Source organism: Sceloporus occidentalis, unplaced genomic scaffold, assembly GCF_023333645.1.
Source record: "Sceloporus occidentalis isolate IW3139 unplaced genomic scaffold, rSceOcc1.0.p SCAF_345, whole genome shotgun sequence".
Taxonomy (NCBI): domain Eukaryota; kingdom Metazoa; phylum Chordata; class Lepidosauria; order Squamata; family Phrynosomatidae; genus Sceloporus; species Sceloporus occidentalis.
Window position 1 is genome coordinate 117,856 of NW_028317325.1, and position 13,565 is coordinate 131,420.

At 44.7% G+C, this 13,565-nt stretch overlaps 1 protein-coding gene across 1 annotated transcript; it reads left to right on the forward strand.

Annotated features, from left to right (window-relative positions):
* The first annotated feature begins 862 nt into the window (after positions 1–862).
* Positions 863–9,957, forward strand: LOC149274153 (mediator of RNA polymerase II transcription subunit 1-like). The gene is made up of 16 exons (XM_089505750.1): positions 863–949; positions 1,381–1,459; positions 1,866–1,920; positions 2,187–2,319; positions 2,651–2,679; positions 2,994–3,068; positions 3,246–3,320; positions 3,429–3,502; positions 3,605–3,694; positions 3,965–4,076; positions 4,197–4,321; positions 4,474–4,592; positions 5,411–5,612; positions 5,719–5,814; positions 6,236–6,341; positions 6,696–9,957. The coding sequence occupies exons 1-16, from the start codon at positions 863–865 to the stop codon at positions 9,955–9,957; spliced, it is 4,719 nt and encodes a 1,572-aa protein (XP_089361876.1).
* Positions 9,958–13,565: the final 3,608 nt, after the last annotated feature.

The window sequence follows — 13,565 nt, forward strand, 5'->3', positions numbered from 1 at the left end:
TCGGAAGTGACGGCAGCTTTCTCTCTGTACCCTCTGCCTGCTATTTCCTGTTTACCCATTGTACAGTGCTGTGGAATATATATATATACCCCATACATATGTGATATATCACGTTATAACAAATCTTAGAATGCCAGAAGTGATTCTGGAATTAAGTCACTCTGCGCATAAGTGTATTTGGGATCAGGAGCTGAACAGATTTGAGACAAAAGGGTTTATTCAGAAAAGGGTGAGTTGTGGTTTTAACTCTTTCATTTCACTGTTCAATTTGAAAGGCCAACACTGGTAGGTTTCTCCCACAAGAAGGGCTGATCTGGCCCTGTATAATGCATTAGTCAACATGTGAGGAGACATTATAGAAATCCCCCTGATTGAGCTATACAGTATACAGGGTCAGCCCTGCTCTTCCTGCAGCAGAAGCTTACCAGGGTTGGACCATCATGAAGTTTAGTAGGGCGAAGGCGCTGAGACGCATCTCTCCTGCCACAGCTCGTGATTAACTCCAGAATGAAACTGAAAGAGGTGGAAAGGTTCTTGATTATGGAGAAGATCGGCTACAAGTGGCAGGAGTATAAGATTAATCATCCATGTTTATTGATGTGTATATTGAATGTAAATGGTTTGCTACATAAAGGAAGAAAAATGTCCTCACGGATGGCGCGGAGGATGCAGAAAAGATTTATCTAGAGCTGGTGGAGGGCAGGAACCGGTCGGAGTTACTGGCCGTACTGTTCATATGGGGATTAAACGTATCCATGTTCGTATGGATCTATACGCTGTGCAAGTGAGGAGAATTGACTTTCACGCGGACGCTTTGTTTTCTTTAACTTTTTTACAGAAGGATCCCAGACCCAGTTAGAAGATGAGTTCCCTTTTAGAGCGGCTCCATGCCAAGTACAGCCAGAGCCGGCCCTGGCCTGAAACCGTAAAACTGGTTCGGCAAATCATGGTGAGTTTTTCTTTTTTTTTTTTTTTTTTATTGGATTTTAACAAAGTGAACAATTATCGCAAAGAAAGGCTATAAAACGCTGCACATCGACAGCGATTAACGTATATTAAGACCTTTAATATGCGGTCTTCACAAACCAGCTTGCTTCCCCAAAATGCCGCCTTATCTGCTGTCCGGATTTCATGTCGGTTTTGGCTGCTTTCATCATACCTCCTGCTTGCTCACTGGCCATACATGCTATAATCATTGCCAGCCACTTCCCGCATTGGCTTGTGCCGCGGTTCCAGGGGGGGGCTAACGAGACCCTCAGCGGACATGTTCAGAAATCAGTGGGAGACATTACGAAAGGTTTCTTTTCCATCGTTTCTTAGAATTCTATCCACCAAAATCTGGAGGTAATATCTTCAAACGGTTATTTTGTCGTTTTGCAGGAGAAACGGACGGGAATGATGTCGGGAGGACATCAGCATCTTATCGGTTGCTTAGAAACCCTCCAGAAGGCTTTAAAAGGTATGATGCTGCGAAGATCTTGTCTCATGTTCTTTTCCACTCTCTGAAAAGTATTTTTTTGTAATATAATGTATAATCTGTGTATACGCGCTAAACGATGTACTTAGTGCTTTAATAGCTTACAAAGAAGAGGCAGAGTCAGCGCAGTTGCATAGGACGTATGGTAGCTATACAGGAATTTAGATTGGGGTATAATGGTTGGAAATGCTTTAGCAAAGGTGGTCCCTGCTCCATAGAACTTACATTGTAAATAAATATTAACACATTAAAGAGCAGAACGGTTATAAAGTGATTGGATACTTTTTTTTAACTTTTTTTAATTATAAATAATTTTAAAACATTACAAACATGACTAACAAGCATTAATAAATGAATTTTTTATTTTTTTTTTAATTTATTTTTTTAGTGTCTTCTCTCTCTGCCATGACTGATCGTCTGGAATCCATAGCGAGACAGAATGGGTGAGTAGGTGGTCCTGCCTCACGTGGTGGGTAAGGCAGCTTGCGACGAGGGTTTTCGACCAGACGTTTCTACCACTTAACTTAACGTGCGTTTTAACCTAGACCAAAACCTAAGCAAAGTATTACGTTAAGCAAAGGTGTGCAAGACTTTTGTCCCCCCGAACATGAAAACCATGTCGGGGTCCCTCTGTACAGTGACTCCCCAGCTTCTCTAACACCAAGACACATTGTCCCTGAAATTCTAAAGTTCTGTGTCTACTGCCCAGGCTTACGTCCCATCTGAGCCCCAATGGCACCGAGTGTTACATTAGCTCAGATATGTTCTATCTGGAGGTTCACCTGGATCCAGACGGGCAGCTGTGTGACGTCACGGTGGCGCATCACGGAGAGAACCCCATGGTACGTAGGTGGGCTTTTGCGGAACGACAGGTTTCTTTTAACTTTTGTTATTTGTAACTTCATTGATCGGCATCGGCTGATAATCATTTTCTATTAGTCTCATAACCTGTATGATTGTTAAACTTTTATTTGAATTTTCATATTAATGATATTTACTTATGAACCCTTCTTGGTAGTGTATAGACATATTTAAAAGATGCATTATGCCTGGCAACATTACCTTTAATGCAACCCCACAGTATACATTTTTCAACTCTACAAATGATCCTACATTTTTCCACTCAAGTTACAAAATAATAATATACTGTTCTTTTTTTTTTCCCCTCTCTAGAGTTGTCCTGAGCTGGTTCAGCAGCTAAGGTATGTTAATATTATCTATTCTGTCCTGTATTTGCTGGGGCGTGGAAATATGTTATATATGTTATATGCTGTTATGAAGATCTGCAGGATTATTCCTCCCCATTAAGCTATGCTTTCCCTTAGAAGACATAACACATGCTCTTCTTCTGTACCAGAAGTCTTACAAGTCTTAAGTGGGTCATTTTCTTCCACCAGGTTATTTTACTTATTAACCTTACACAACAAATGAAACATCAGCGGCAGAACCCCTTAGATTCTTACCGGTTCTTATCGCTTTTTTTATAATTATTATTATTTTTATTATTATGTTGCAGGGAGAAGAACTTTGAGGATTTCTCACAACATCTGAAGGGCCTGGTGAACCTGTACAAGGTGCAAGGAGATGACAAGTAAGTAAATATCTGATAGCAGCGGGATGCGGAGAATGTGTGCCTATAGCTGCCTGTATAGACCGCCATTTTTCCATCCAGAAAAATATAATAATAATAATTGAGTCTTTAGTATCCGTAATCCCTTATTTTATCGAATCAATATATATATATATATATATATTTTTTTATCTACAGCAAACTGAAGACAAAAATATACCTTGCACTTCAGTCCCTTGAATTGGACCTCACAAAAATGGCAGCTATGTACTGGTAAGTAGAATCTGGTAAATGGATTCGGCAGGTAAAATTGTAACGGCAGAGGAGTTAAACCGATGGGAAAGAAAACATTTATTGTAATTAATTGTGTGTCTTTCCCAGGCAGGCCACAAACGCCAGCGTGCTGGATAAAATCCTGCTGGGCACGGTCGGGTACCTGACTCCCAGGAGTGGAGGTAATAGCAGCTCTTGTGTGTTGTTGCTGTACCTCCTGGTGTAGAGGATTATTAGGAATGGGATTAATTTTAATCATATTCTTTTCCCCTTTAATTAAACAGGCCATGTCATGAATTTGAAGTATTACGTCTCTCCGTATGATTTGTTTGATGATGTCACAGGAGTAACCTTAACCCTCCCTGAAGGTCACGGTGAGTGACGGGCGCAGACTTCCTTTATCCGCACATAGCGTATAATATATATAATAAGACTATTAGTATGATTATTTCAGTGCAAGGTGTATGTGAGATGGAGAACGTCCATCAGCCTATGCTGGTGCATTTGGTTGTAATGGCTGCAGGGCACACATTGAATTTGATTTCGCTGCTGCCGATGGCAATATCTCCATTTCCAATTGGCACACAACCTGGCATTGCGTTGGATGTACTCATACCATGTGACTCCCTTTCGTTCTCCAGCAGTTCCTCGTTCTCTTGGTCTGAATGTATCTGTCACCATAGAGGCCACTTCTGCCATGTACAAACTACCCATCGCTCCTCTGATTATGGGCTCGCACCCAATCGACAACAAGGGGTAAGATGAATGAATCGCCGGTAGCCAAAATAACATTAACGGGTCTGTGGCCTGAGCGTGGATATTCCATGGATGAAGGTCTACTTACTGAATGAAAGTAACCTGTTTGTTCTTCTCCAGAACGCCTTCCTTCTCCTCAATCACGAATGCCAACAGCGTGGACCTCCCTGCTTGCTTCTTCCTCAAATTCCCGCAGCCCATCCCGGTATCCAGAGCCTTTATCCAGAAAATCCAGAACTGCACAGGTAAGAAATGGATTTCTTATACATATTCTGAAATAAACACACATACAAAGACAACCCAGAATCTTCTGTCTGGAGTACACTCCCCAATTACTTTACGTAAAATAGAGCTTTTTGTCACAAAGATGACTATGTTCTGACCTGTTCCCTCTTAGGTATCCCTCTCTTTGAAACACCCCCTACTTTCCTTCCTCATTATGAACTCCTCACCCAGTTCGAGCTTGCAAAAGAGAAGGAGCCGGGACTTTTAAACCACAACATGCGATTCTATGCGGTATGTATGTTCTTAGAGACGTGTCTAAGGCTGATGTCGTTCCAACTCCCACGAACCTTCATCAATCAGAGTACCTGAAATTGTTGCCAGTGGTCTCAGTTATTGCCAATAACACCATGGTGGTCCATATGTGATGGCTTCACTGATGAGGCTTTTATGGGCCCACTGTGGACAGCAATAGATGCCATTTGGTTTTGCTGTATTGGTAATGCCACCTTAACCTTTTCATCTCATGACATTGATGGATGTACGAAAGAAAATCTACTTATGAGATCTGTGGCTGTGCCGGTACCCGCAATAAAACTTACGAGCATCAAGGATAAGAAAGTGATTTTGTAAACCTTCCCGTTATGTCAGAGAGTCTCGTATCTGTGACCAAGGGTAGTAGTCTTAAAAGAAGATATCTGCATGTATTTTGGACATTGGTGTTTAACAATAAAAAACTACATATCAACGATGTATCCGTGGCTAGAACAGTGGCTGTGAGTCTTCACAAAGAGGGCCCATTAATGACATTGAGAGGTTCAATAAGTGTCCAGATATCTAGAGTCTAGTTGTTTGACTTTGGGCTAGAATCCTTTTATCATACCTACAAATACAACACATATGACCCCAGAAATATGTGTTTCAGCACGTTCGAGGAGAACAAACAATTTCTGGGTGTATTTTGATTACTCGAACACCGTGTTTCACCGCTCGCAACTCTCTATTAGTTCTAGAGCAGCTCTCGTTACCTACCAAGCTCCGTTGAAGTGCTGGACGTGTTGGCGTTCAACATGTCTGTTATATTCTACTAATGATATTCTGGCTATTCCCAGGCTCTCCCCGGTCAGCAACACTGTTATTTCCTGAACAAAGATGCCCCTCTCCCTGATGGAAGGAGCCTGCAGGGGACGCTGCTGAGTAAAATTCCTTTCCAGCACCCAAGCAGAGTTCCAGTCATTCTTAGCTTGATCCGGCACCAAGTGGCCTGCAACACGCTGATCGGAAGCTGTGTCAAGCGGACGGTGCTAAAAGATGGTACGTAGCCGGCCAGAACAGATTCATGTGTAGCCATTGGCGCTGTTGTAGCCGTGCCCCATCATGTTGGGGTTCATGTACTGATCCCTGATTTTTTTTTCTCCAGACTGCCCGGGGCTTCTCCAGTTTGAAGTGTCCCCCCTCTCCGACTCCTCCTTCAGCATCTCCTTCCAACATCCAGTTAACGATTCCCTGGTTTGCGGTAAGTAAAACCTGGCATGTCGATTGGACTACAAAGTAATAATAACAATTACTATAATAAGGATGAATTCATTTTTTTATGGAAATCACAGAGCACTCGTTTTAGGTGTCTTTCTATTATATATATATATATATATATATATATAAGTATTTATTCCTCCCCTCCGCCTTTAGTGTGATGTCTTGTAGGAAGTTACCTACAAGAAAGTGATTAGTTATTTAAGTTTTGCTGCCAGTGCTCGAGTTTCCAACCAAGTAGATCTAACAATGTTAATGGAAAGACAAAAGTTGTAGGCGTTTGGTAGTTTGGAGAAAACTATACCAATAAGCTAATGTCTTTGTGCGTGACGGCTCCACATTAATGACATTCCCTATTATTTTCTGTGTGTAAATATGAGCCGTGCGTGTGATGTCTCTTGCAGTGGTGATGGATGTGCAAGATTCCACGCATGTGAACTGCAAGCTGTACAAGGGGCTGTCTGATGCTCTCATCTGTACGGACGATTTCATCACCAAAGTTGTTCAGAGGTGCGTAGATACAGCGCGTGGGGTTTTTGTTATGTAATCTGTGTATATGTCACATTTTCTTTGTCACCGTTGTGCTGCACCGGGATAGACCTCACCGTCTCGTGGGAGATCTCTGTGATGCTAGTCTAGATGTAGCCGCTGGAGAACGTGTATATGGGGGGAATCCTGCTCTCTTGGCAGCCTGTGAGACTGATTATTGTGGAATTGTCTTGCTGTCACTGCCGCTCTCCGATCGCAGACACATATATATATATATATATATATATATAATATTAGAAGCTGCTTTGTGTCATTACGGTTTAAGTGATTGCTACATGTTCATGGTTTTTTTTTGTCTCCTTTAATCTCATGCAGGTGCATGTCCATTCCGGTGACAATGAGAGCCATCCGCAGAAAGGCAGAGACGATCCAGGCTGACACACCTGCCTTGTCGCTCATTGCTGAGACAGTGGAGGACATGGTGAAAAAGAACCTGCCTCCTGCAAGCAGCCCAGGCTATGGCATGACCCCTGGTTCCACAGGCCTCAGTGGCATCACAACTCCAACAAGCTCATATCCCCCAGGGCCCATTGCTACCCTTTTTGGCATGGGTCTAAAGGAAAGGCATGATTCAACCAGCCATTCAGAAGATTTCAGCAAAGTTACACAAAATCCTATTCTTACCAGCCTTCTGCAGATACCGGGAAGTGTCGGTGGGACTCTTGGATCAAGTCCCACACCTCCGCATCACACACCGCCCCCTGTCTCCTCTCCAGCAAGTAACACTAAGAACCATCCCATGCTGATGAACCTTCTGAAGGACAACCCAGCACAAGACTTCACTGCCATCTACGGCAGCAGCCCCTTAGAGAGGCAGAACTCTTCCGGATCTCCACGTACAGATCTAGGTCCCTCTGGCGCTGGAAAACCGAAGAAAAAGAGGCCAAGACCAGGAACAGAGAAGATGAAGAACCAAACGGAAGATGATTTCCAAAGGGAGCTTTTTTCTATGGACGTTGATTCCCAGAACCCTATTTTTGATGTCAGCATGGCAGGTGATGCTCTAGACACACCCCACATCACACCTGCACCTAGCCAGTGCGGCACACCGCCAACAGTTTACCAGCAACCCATTCCCCACGCTCAGCCTAGCATGCAAAGGATGGTGAGGCTGCCTAGCACGGATGCTATTATCCCTGATGTCACAGACATACTTTCTGACATAGCAGAAGAAGCATCTAAGCTTCCAGGACCCGGGGAGGATTGTCCCAATCTTGGCACCCCGGTTAGAGACTCCTCCAGCTCTGGACACTCTCAGAGCACCCTTTTTGACACAGATGTGTTTCAAGTAGATGGAGGAGGCGGCGGAGACAACCCGTACGCCGACGCAGCTGACCTCATTGCAGAGGCCAATGGGAGCCCTAACAGCGATTCCTCTAATAATTTCTTCAACAGTGTAGATTTCAACCCAGACTTACTGAACAGTCAGAGCCAGAGTGGCTTCACTGACGATTTAAATGACGACAGCAGCCAGAGCGGAGACCACGATTTCAAGGACTTTCCTGGACAGGCTCTGGCCAGTCTAGGTGTAGTGGCAGGGCTTCCGATTGATGGAGGGGATGGCAAATATAAGATGGGACTTGGAGGAGACACAGTAGACTTTAGCATTATAGCAGGCGGCGGGGGCAAAGCACTAAGTGGGGTGGATATCTTGGAAACGCACAGTGGGAGCCAGAGCCCTCTTTTGAGTGGGGAGCTGGGGAAAGACAGACAACAGAAGCAAAGGGTGAAAGAGAACAGCAATGGGGGAGCAGGCGGCAGTGGGGTCCAAGCTACTGGGATTGACGTAAAGTCTGGAAAACGAAGTCGAACTCCCTCTAGTGATGGAAAAAGCAAGGATAAGCCAGCAAAGCGCAAAAAGACAGAGCCTGATGGCAAATCACCCTCTCATATAACCAATCGGCCCTTCACGCCACCAACAAGTAGTGGGGGCTCAAAATCTCCAGGGACTTCAGGCAGATCACAGACTCCGCCTGGTGTGGCCACTCCACCCATACCTAAAATCACAATTCAGATCCCTAAGGGAACAATGAGTGTAGGGAAACCATCATCCCACAGCCAGTACACCAGCGGTGGTTTAGGGAGCTCTTCCAGCAGCAAAAGTCATCATGGCCACTCTTCATTATCATCCTCTACTTCCGGGAAGGTCAAAAGCAGCAAATCGGATGGGTCTTCTGGGATGAAGATGGGAAGCTCGGGAGGTGGAATGTACTCTGGCCAGAGTGGGTCTGGAGGCAGCCAGTCTAAAAGTGGTTCTCAGTCTATGGGCAAGCAAGGATCTTCCCCCATCACAAAGCATGGGGTAGGCAGTGGAGGTAGCAGTTCAGGGGGCAGCAAGACCAAACCTCAGGGGAAACCGTCTGTGCTAATGAATCCCACCTTAACTAAGCCAAACATTTCTCCTTCACATTCTAGACCTTCGGGAGGCTCTGATAAGTTGTCATCTCCGATGAAACCCATGCCAGGGACTCCTCCTTCTTCGAAGGCCAAGTCTCCAATTGGCTCTGGGGGACCTCATTTGGGTGGAGTTTCTAACGCCAACATGAAGTCATCTTCTGGACTTGTGTCTGCAGGATCTCTCGCCCAAAAGCCAAATTCCTCTTCTTCGTCGTCATCCTCTTCATCGTCTTCCTCGTCTTCATCTTCCTCGTCGTCTTTCTCAGGCGGTTCCAATGTCTCCCAGAACATCCACAGTGGTTCAAAGGGAAAGTCTCCAAGCAGAAATAAGAAGCCTTCACTTACAGCGGTCATTGATAAGCTTAAACATGGGGTAGGCACAGGAGGCTCTGGTTCTGAGGATGCAATGGATGGTCCTGGAGGTGGTGCCAGTTCTGTTGCCAGCACTCATAGCATGTCCTCCAAACACGGTCTAGTTGGAGGTGAGTTCCAGGCAAAACGAGAGAAAAGTGAGAAGGATAAGTCAAAAGTTTCAGTTTCTGGTGGGCCATCTGATCCTTCTAAGAAAGGAGGAGGGGACCCTAAGGGCTCTGGGAGCACTGGTGTTGCAAAAATTATCATCAGCAAGCATGATGGAGGGTCTCCCAGCATCAAGTCAAAAATGACGCTACAAAAGCCCGGAGAAGGGAGTGGAGAAGGTATGAGATCTCAGATGGGCAAAAATTATGGCTCACCTTTGATTAGTGGCTCTACCCCAAAACATGAACGCTGCTCACCAAGCCACAATAAATCCCCAGCATATACACCACAAACTCTGGACAGTGAAAGTGAGTCGGGTTCCTCCTCCATAGCTGAGAAGTCCTACCAAAATAGCCCCAGCTCAGATGATGGAGGAGGAGGTGGGGGCAGCAGGACTCAGCCGGAGTACAGTGCAGAAAAACACAAAAAGCACAAGAAGGAGAAAAAGAGACTCAAAGACAAGGAGAGGGAGCGAGAGAAGAAGAAATCCTCCTATAGCATGAAGCCAGAAATCTGGTCAAAGTCCCCCATCTCCTCTGACCCTGGATTGACCATGGGCACGGGCTCCCTGTTATCGTCCGACAGAGGGGCCAGGCCCAGCCCTAGCTTTTTGATTGGCGAAGAAGATGACTTAATGGACGTGGCTCTGATAGGAAACTAATAACCGCCCCGATGGGGTGGCTGCGTGCCTGACTTATCTATTTGGTGCCAGAAGGGCTACATTGCAAAGCTGGCACAGAAAGCAACAATTTCTAGTATTTTTAAATCCCCTTTTTTTTTACCACTTCTGTTTTAAATTTACGTTGGCTATTTTATTATCATTACAACGCGTTTTAAAGTAGAACATTTTAACCATTATCTAAAAATGTCTCAAAGTATTCAGCTTTAAAAAAGGTAATTGCTGTTACATACGGCAAATTCACTGGAGCGGAGGCAAGCAGCCATTTACTTTTATAGCGGTGTTTAGTTAATAATGTTTAGGGCATCATCTGTGCTTCTGTTTCCTGCGTCGGGGAACATGGGAAGTATTGCTGTCCCCGATACATCATAACCAAACCACTAATCTCTGCTGTACGTTTAAAGGAGACTCTGGGGGGGGGGGGGGGGTGTTACACTTTATAGCGTTTTCTGAAACCGTCCTTCAGCTTATAGTGAAAGTTGAGGATTTTTTTTGTTTTTCTGCTAAGCTATAGTGTAAATTTACAAGTGCAAAAAAAAATATATGTATAAGTACGTTTCCTTAAAGATGGATAATATTGGTAAAGAGTTAAAAAGTAAAAATAGTTTTGCTTTTTTTTTTTTTTTAATCCTGATATCAAAGAAAAAATTCTGCTTGGTTCCCGGTTTACATAAAGGGACTCCAAATGGGGGGGGGGGGGGAATCACCTGCACAAAATGACTTTTTTTGTAAAAACATTAACATTCCAATTTATGAATGTGTTTTTTGAGAGAAATCTGATTCACTGAGCACCGCTACAAAGAGAAATGGATATTTTCAGCCTTGTGTACCGATAAAGCCCCAAAAATGGTGATTCGCCCCCCAAAAAGTTGTTTTAGAACAGACAGCATGATTTGTTATTTATTTTAATTATTAGGATGTTCTTTCTAAGAAACGGGGTGCCCCCCGTAGTATAAAGCAAGCCTCGGCCCCCTCAAATGTATGTGTATATGGGGAAAACATGCATTGATTTATTAATCCGGCCCCCGCTTTCATGTATATGTGGAGAGCCCAGCAGACGGGCGCACGTCTCAGTTTTGTTGCACTCGGTGTTAAATCCGCTGTGATTATAAAGAAATGCCTTATTTTTTTTTTAAGCATCCCATTTAGCGATTTGTATTCCTGATTTTATTTTTAGTATTCCTGTTTTTCATGTATCCGTGTTATGTAAATAAGTGCGCTATTTCCTTTTGTAAATACTCCATTCTTTTTTTCTTTTTTTTTTTTGTTATGTTAGTTGACAGCTTTTTGAAAAGAGTTGCAAAAAATGTTTGGTACAAAAAATAAAAAAACATTTGGGATAAACTGGGGTTATTTAGGTGTTTGTGTTATCTTGGCGTGTCCGCGATTCCTTCCTCTTTGTCAGACGCGATGTGATTAGGCAGCAGAAGGCATGTTAACGGGACCCTCCGGCCATCATATGCACTTTAATGCTTACGATAGCTGGGGGTCCTTTTAATCTTCCAAGTGCATCGAGGATTCCCCCCCCCCTATCCGTTTGTTCCGTGCCCTCCTCTCCACCACTTGGCGTGCAGGAGATTGGCTGCTTAAATGGGTCTACGGACGGGAATTGCGCTAAAGCTCTGGAGCTGCAGCTTCTCAAAGGTATGTGACTAATGACTGTACTGCAATACGCATTATTTGATTAAAGGGGATTGTCTCGTGTCCCAAGCAGACTCCTCAACAATCACTTCTAGACCCACCAACTCTTATCGGAAGTGAGTATTATTTCTAAGAGAAACTTGTAGAGATTGGCACGTGATGATACAAAAAGACTTTGGATCACATGACGTACCACTTAGAGAATAAACCCCTTAAACAGGACAGACTTGCCCTCTCTCCTACTAAACCGGTTAGGCCAGGTCCTGGGGTATATGGGGGCTGGTTGAAGTTGCGGATTATGTATTTTTCACCGCTATCTGTTTAGATCATTGATTGTTAATAACGCTATCTAGATCTCTGAAGTTTTAGAAGGTTTTTACCACTTTACCAAATTGCTTGCAGTGAATTGACTAGAAATACATGTAATGAAAACAGCCAATCGTTGCTGACGTCCGAGGACTTCCGACACCTAATGTCAGCGATCGGTCCTATCCTGTGATCAGAACCTTTTGAGGCATCTCCCGAATGATTATAGAGGCTTTATCACGCACGCTATGTAGATGTTTTATACTTTATAGTCTTAGCGTTAACGATATTACAGGAGTCGCCGCTCTCGGGTGTCTCCTCGGCTTTTGTGCCGCTGTCCGGCCAAATATTGGCTGAGAACGTCGGCGCTCTCCAGAGGCATATATTTCCTTTGCTGTCGTGCTTAGTAGTTGAGTTGGATTAGTTGAACTTAATTGGAGCTGAGCTCTTAATCCTTTGAGTTGCCGGGCATTACCGTGCAGACAGCGTCCTTAAGTAGGTTACCTGCCAGTGGAGGTCGTGCTTCGGATGGAAGCCTCATTTTCTAGTTCCCGTGAGAAATCGCTTTATGTCACCGGCGTTGATACCAGACTGGAATACTGCTTAGGTATTATGGTCTTCTGGCGCCTTTATCTATACTGCCTCCTCTTCTTCCTCCCCAGCGGACTGTTCTGCAGCATCCGACAGTCAAACATTGACTGCCCCGGCCCCTCGCTAGAGGCTAACCCCTCAATATTATTTATTAGGAGTTTTTATTATGGATCTAAATTAATAATGTAATATTTTTTTGGAGCTGTCCTGTATAAATAAGCGCATAAGCCCTGGTCTTCCCAAAGCATTTAGTGCTTCAGGTGTCTGATGTATTTTTTGCCCTAAAGCCCCCGGTAAATCCTCTTGGAGACGTGTTAAGAGAAGGAAACTAAAATCCCGGGGCAGCTAATGCGGATTAACCCATTAAACGGCCCCCTCGGCTCCAGCTCCATCTGGCAATCGGTGGCGCTGGCGCTTTAAATCCCTGGCAGTCCCCTTTCTAAGGATTCCCGCGGTAATGACGTCAGGTTTAAATACCCCATGGTCTGTTTCTATTGGCTGATGACGGCAACAAAAGGAGGAGGGGAGTATCGGGGCCCCTGGGGGCCCAAATTTAGACATCAAGTTCAGTTAAAAAAACAAAACAGAGGGGGTTGAGGTCCCCGGGTCGTGAGCGGCTCGGAATATTTGTGGCTGGTTTTTAGTTGAGTCCTCAAGGCTCCGATCAGCTGTCAGCTTGTAATCCACGCCTCTTCTTGCTCTCACTGTCCAATCAGAGGCGTCGATGCTGGCAGGTGCGGGTGTTATTGTTTTGAGCTAAAGTTAAAGGCCTCGGAGACGGGAGAAGAGTCGGGTCTGTCCGGTAATAACACCGACGACGTTTCTGCCAGAGGCAGCCGAGATCCCCAGTAACACCCAGGGGGTCCGTTCATTGGACATTCTGAACAAACAGGGCGTAGACGCCCGTTAACACCGGACCCAGGAGCCTACCTCACCCGGTAACGTCTTCTGACAACACCCGGAGTGGAGAGCCAAGACCCCGGGGAGCCGCGATAGGTCGTCTGAAGACCCTCCCGGGAAATCCGGGCTCATCGACCCGCGTCATCTGGGGT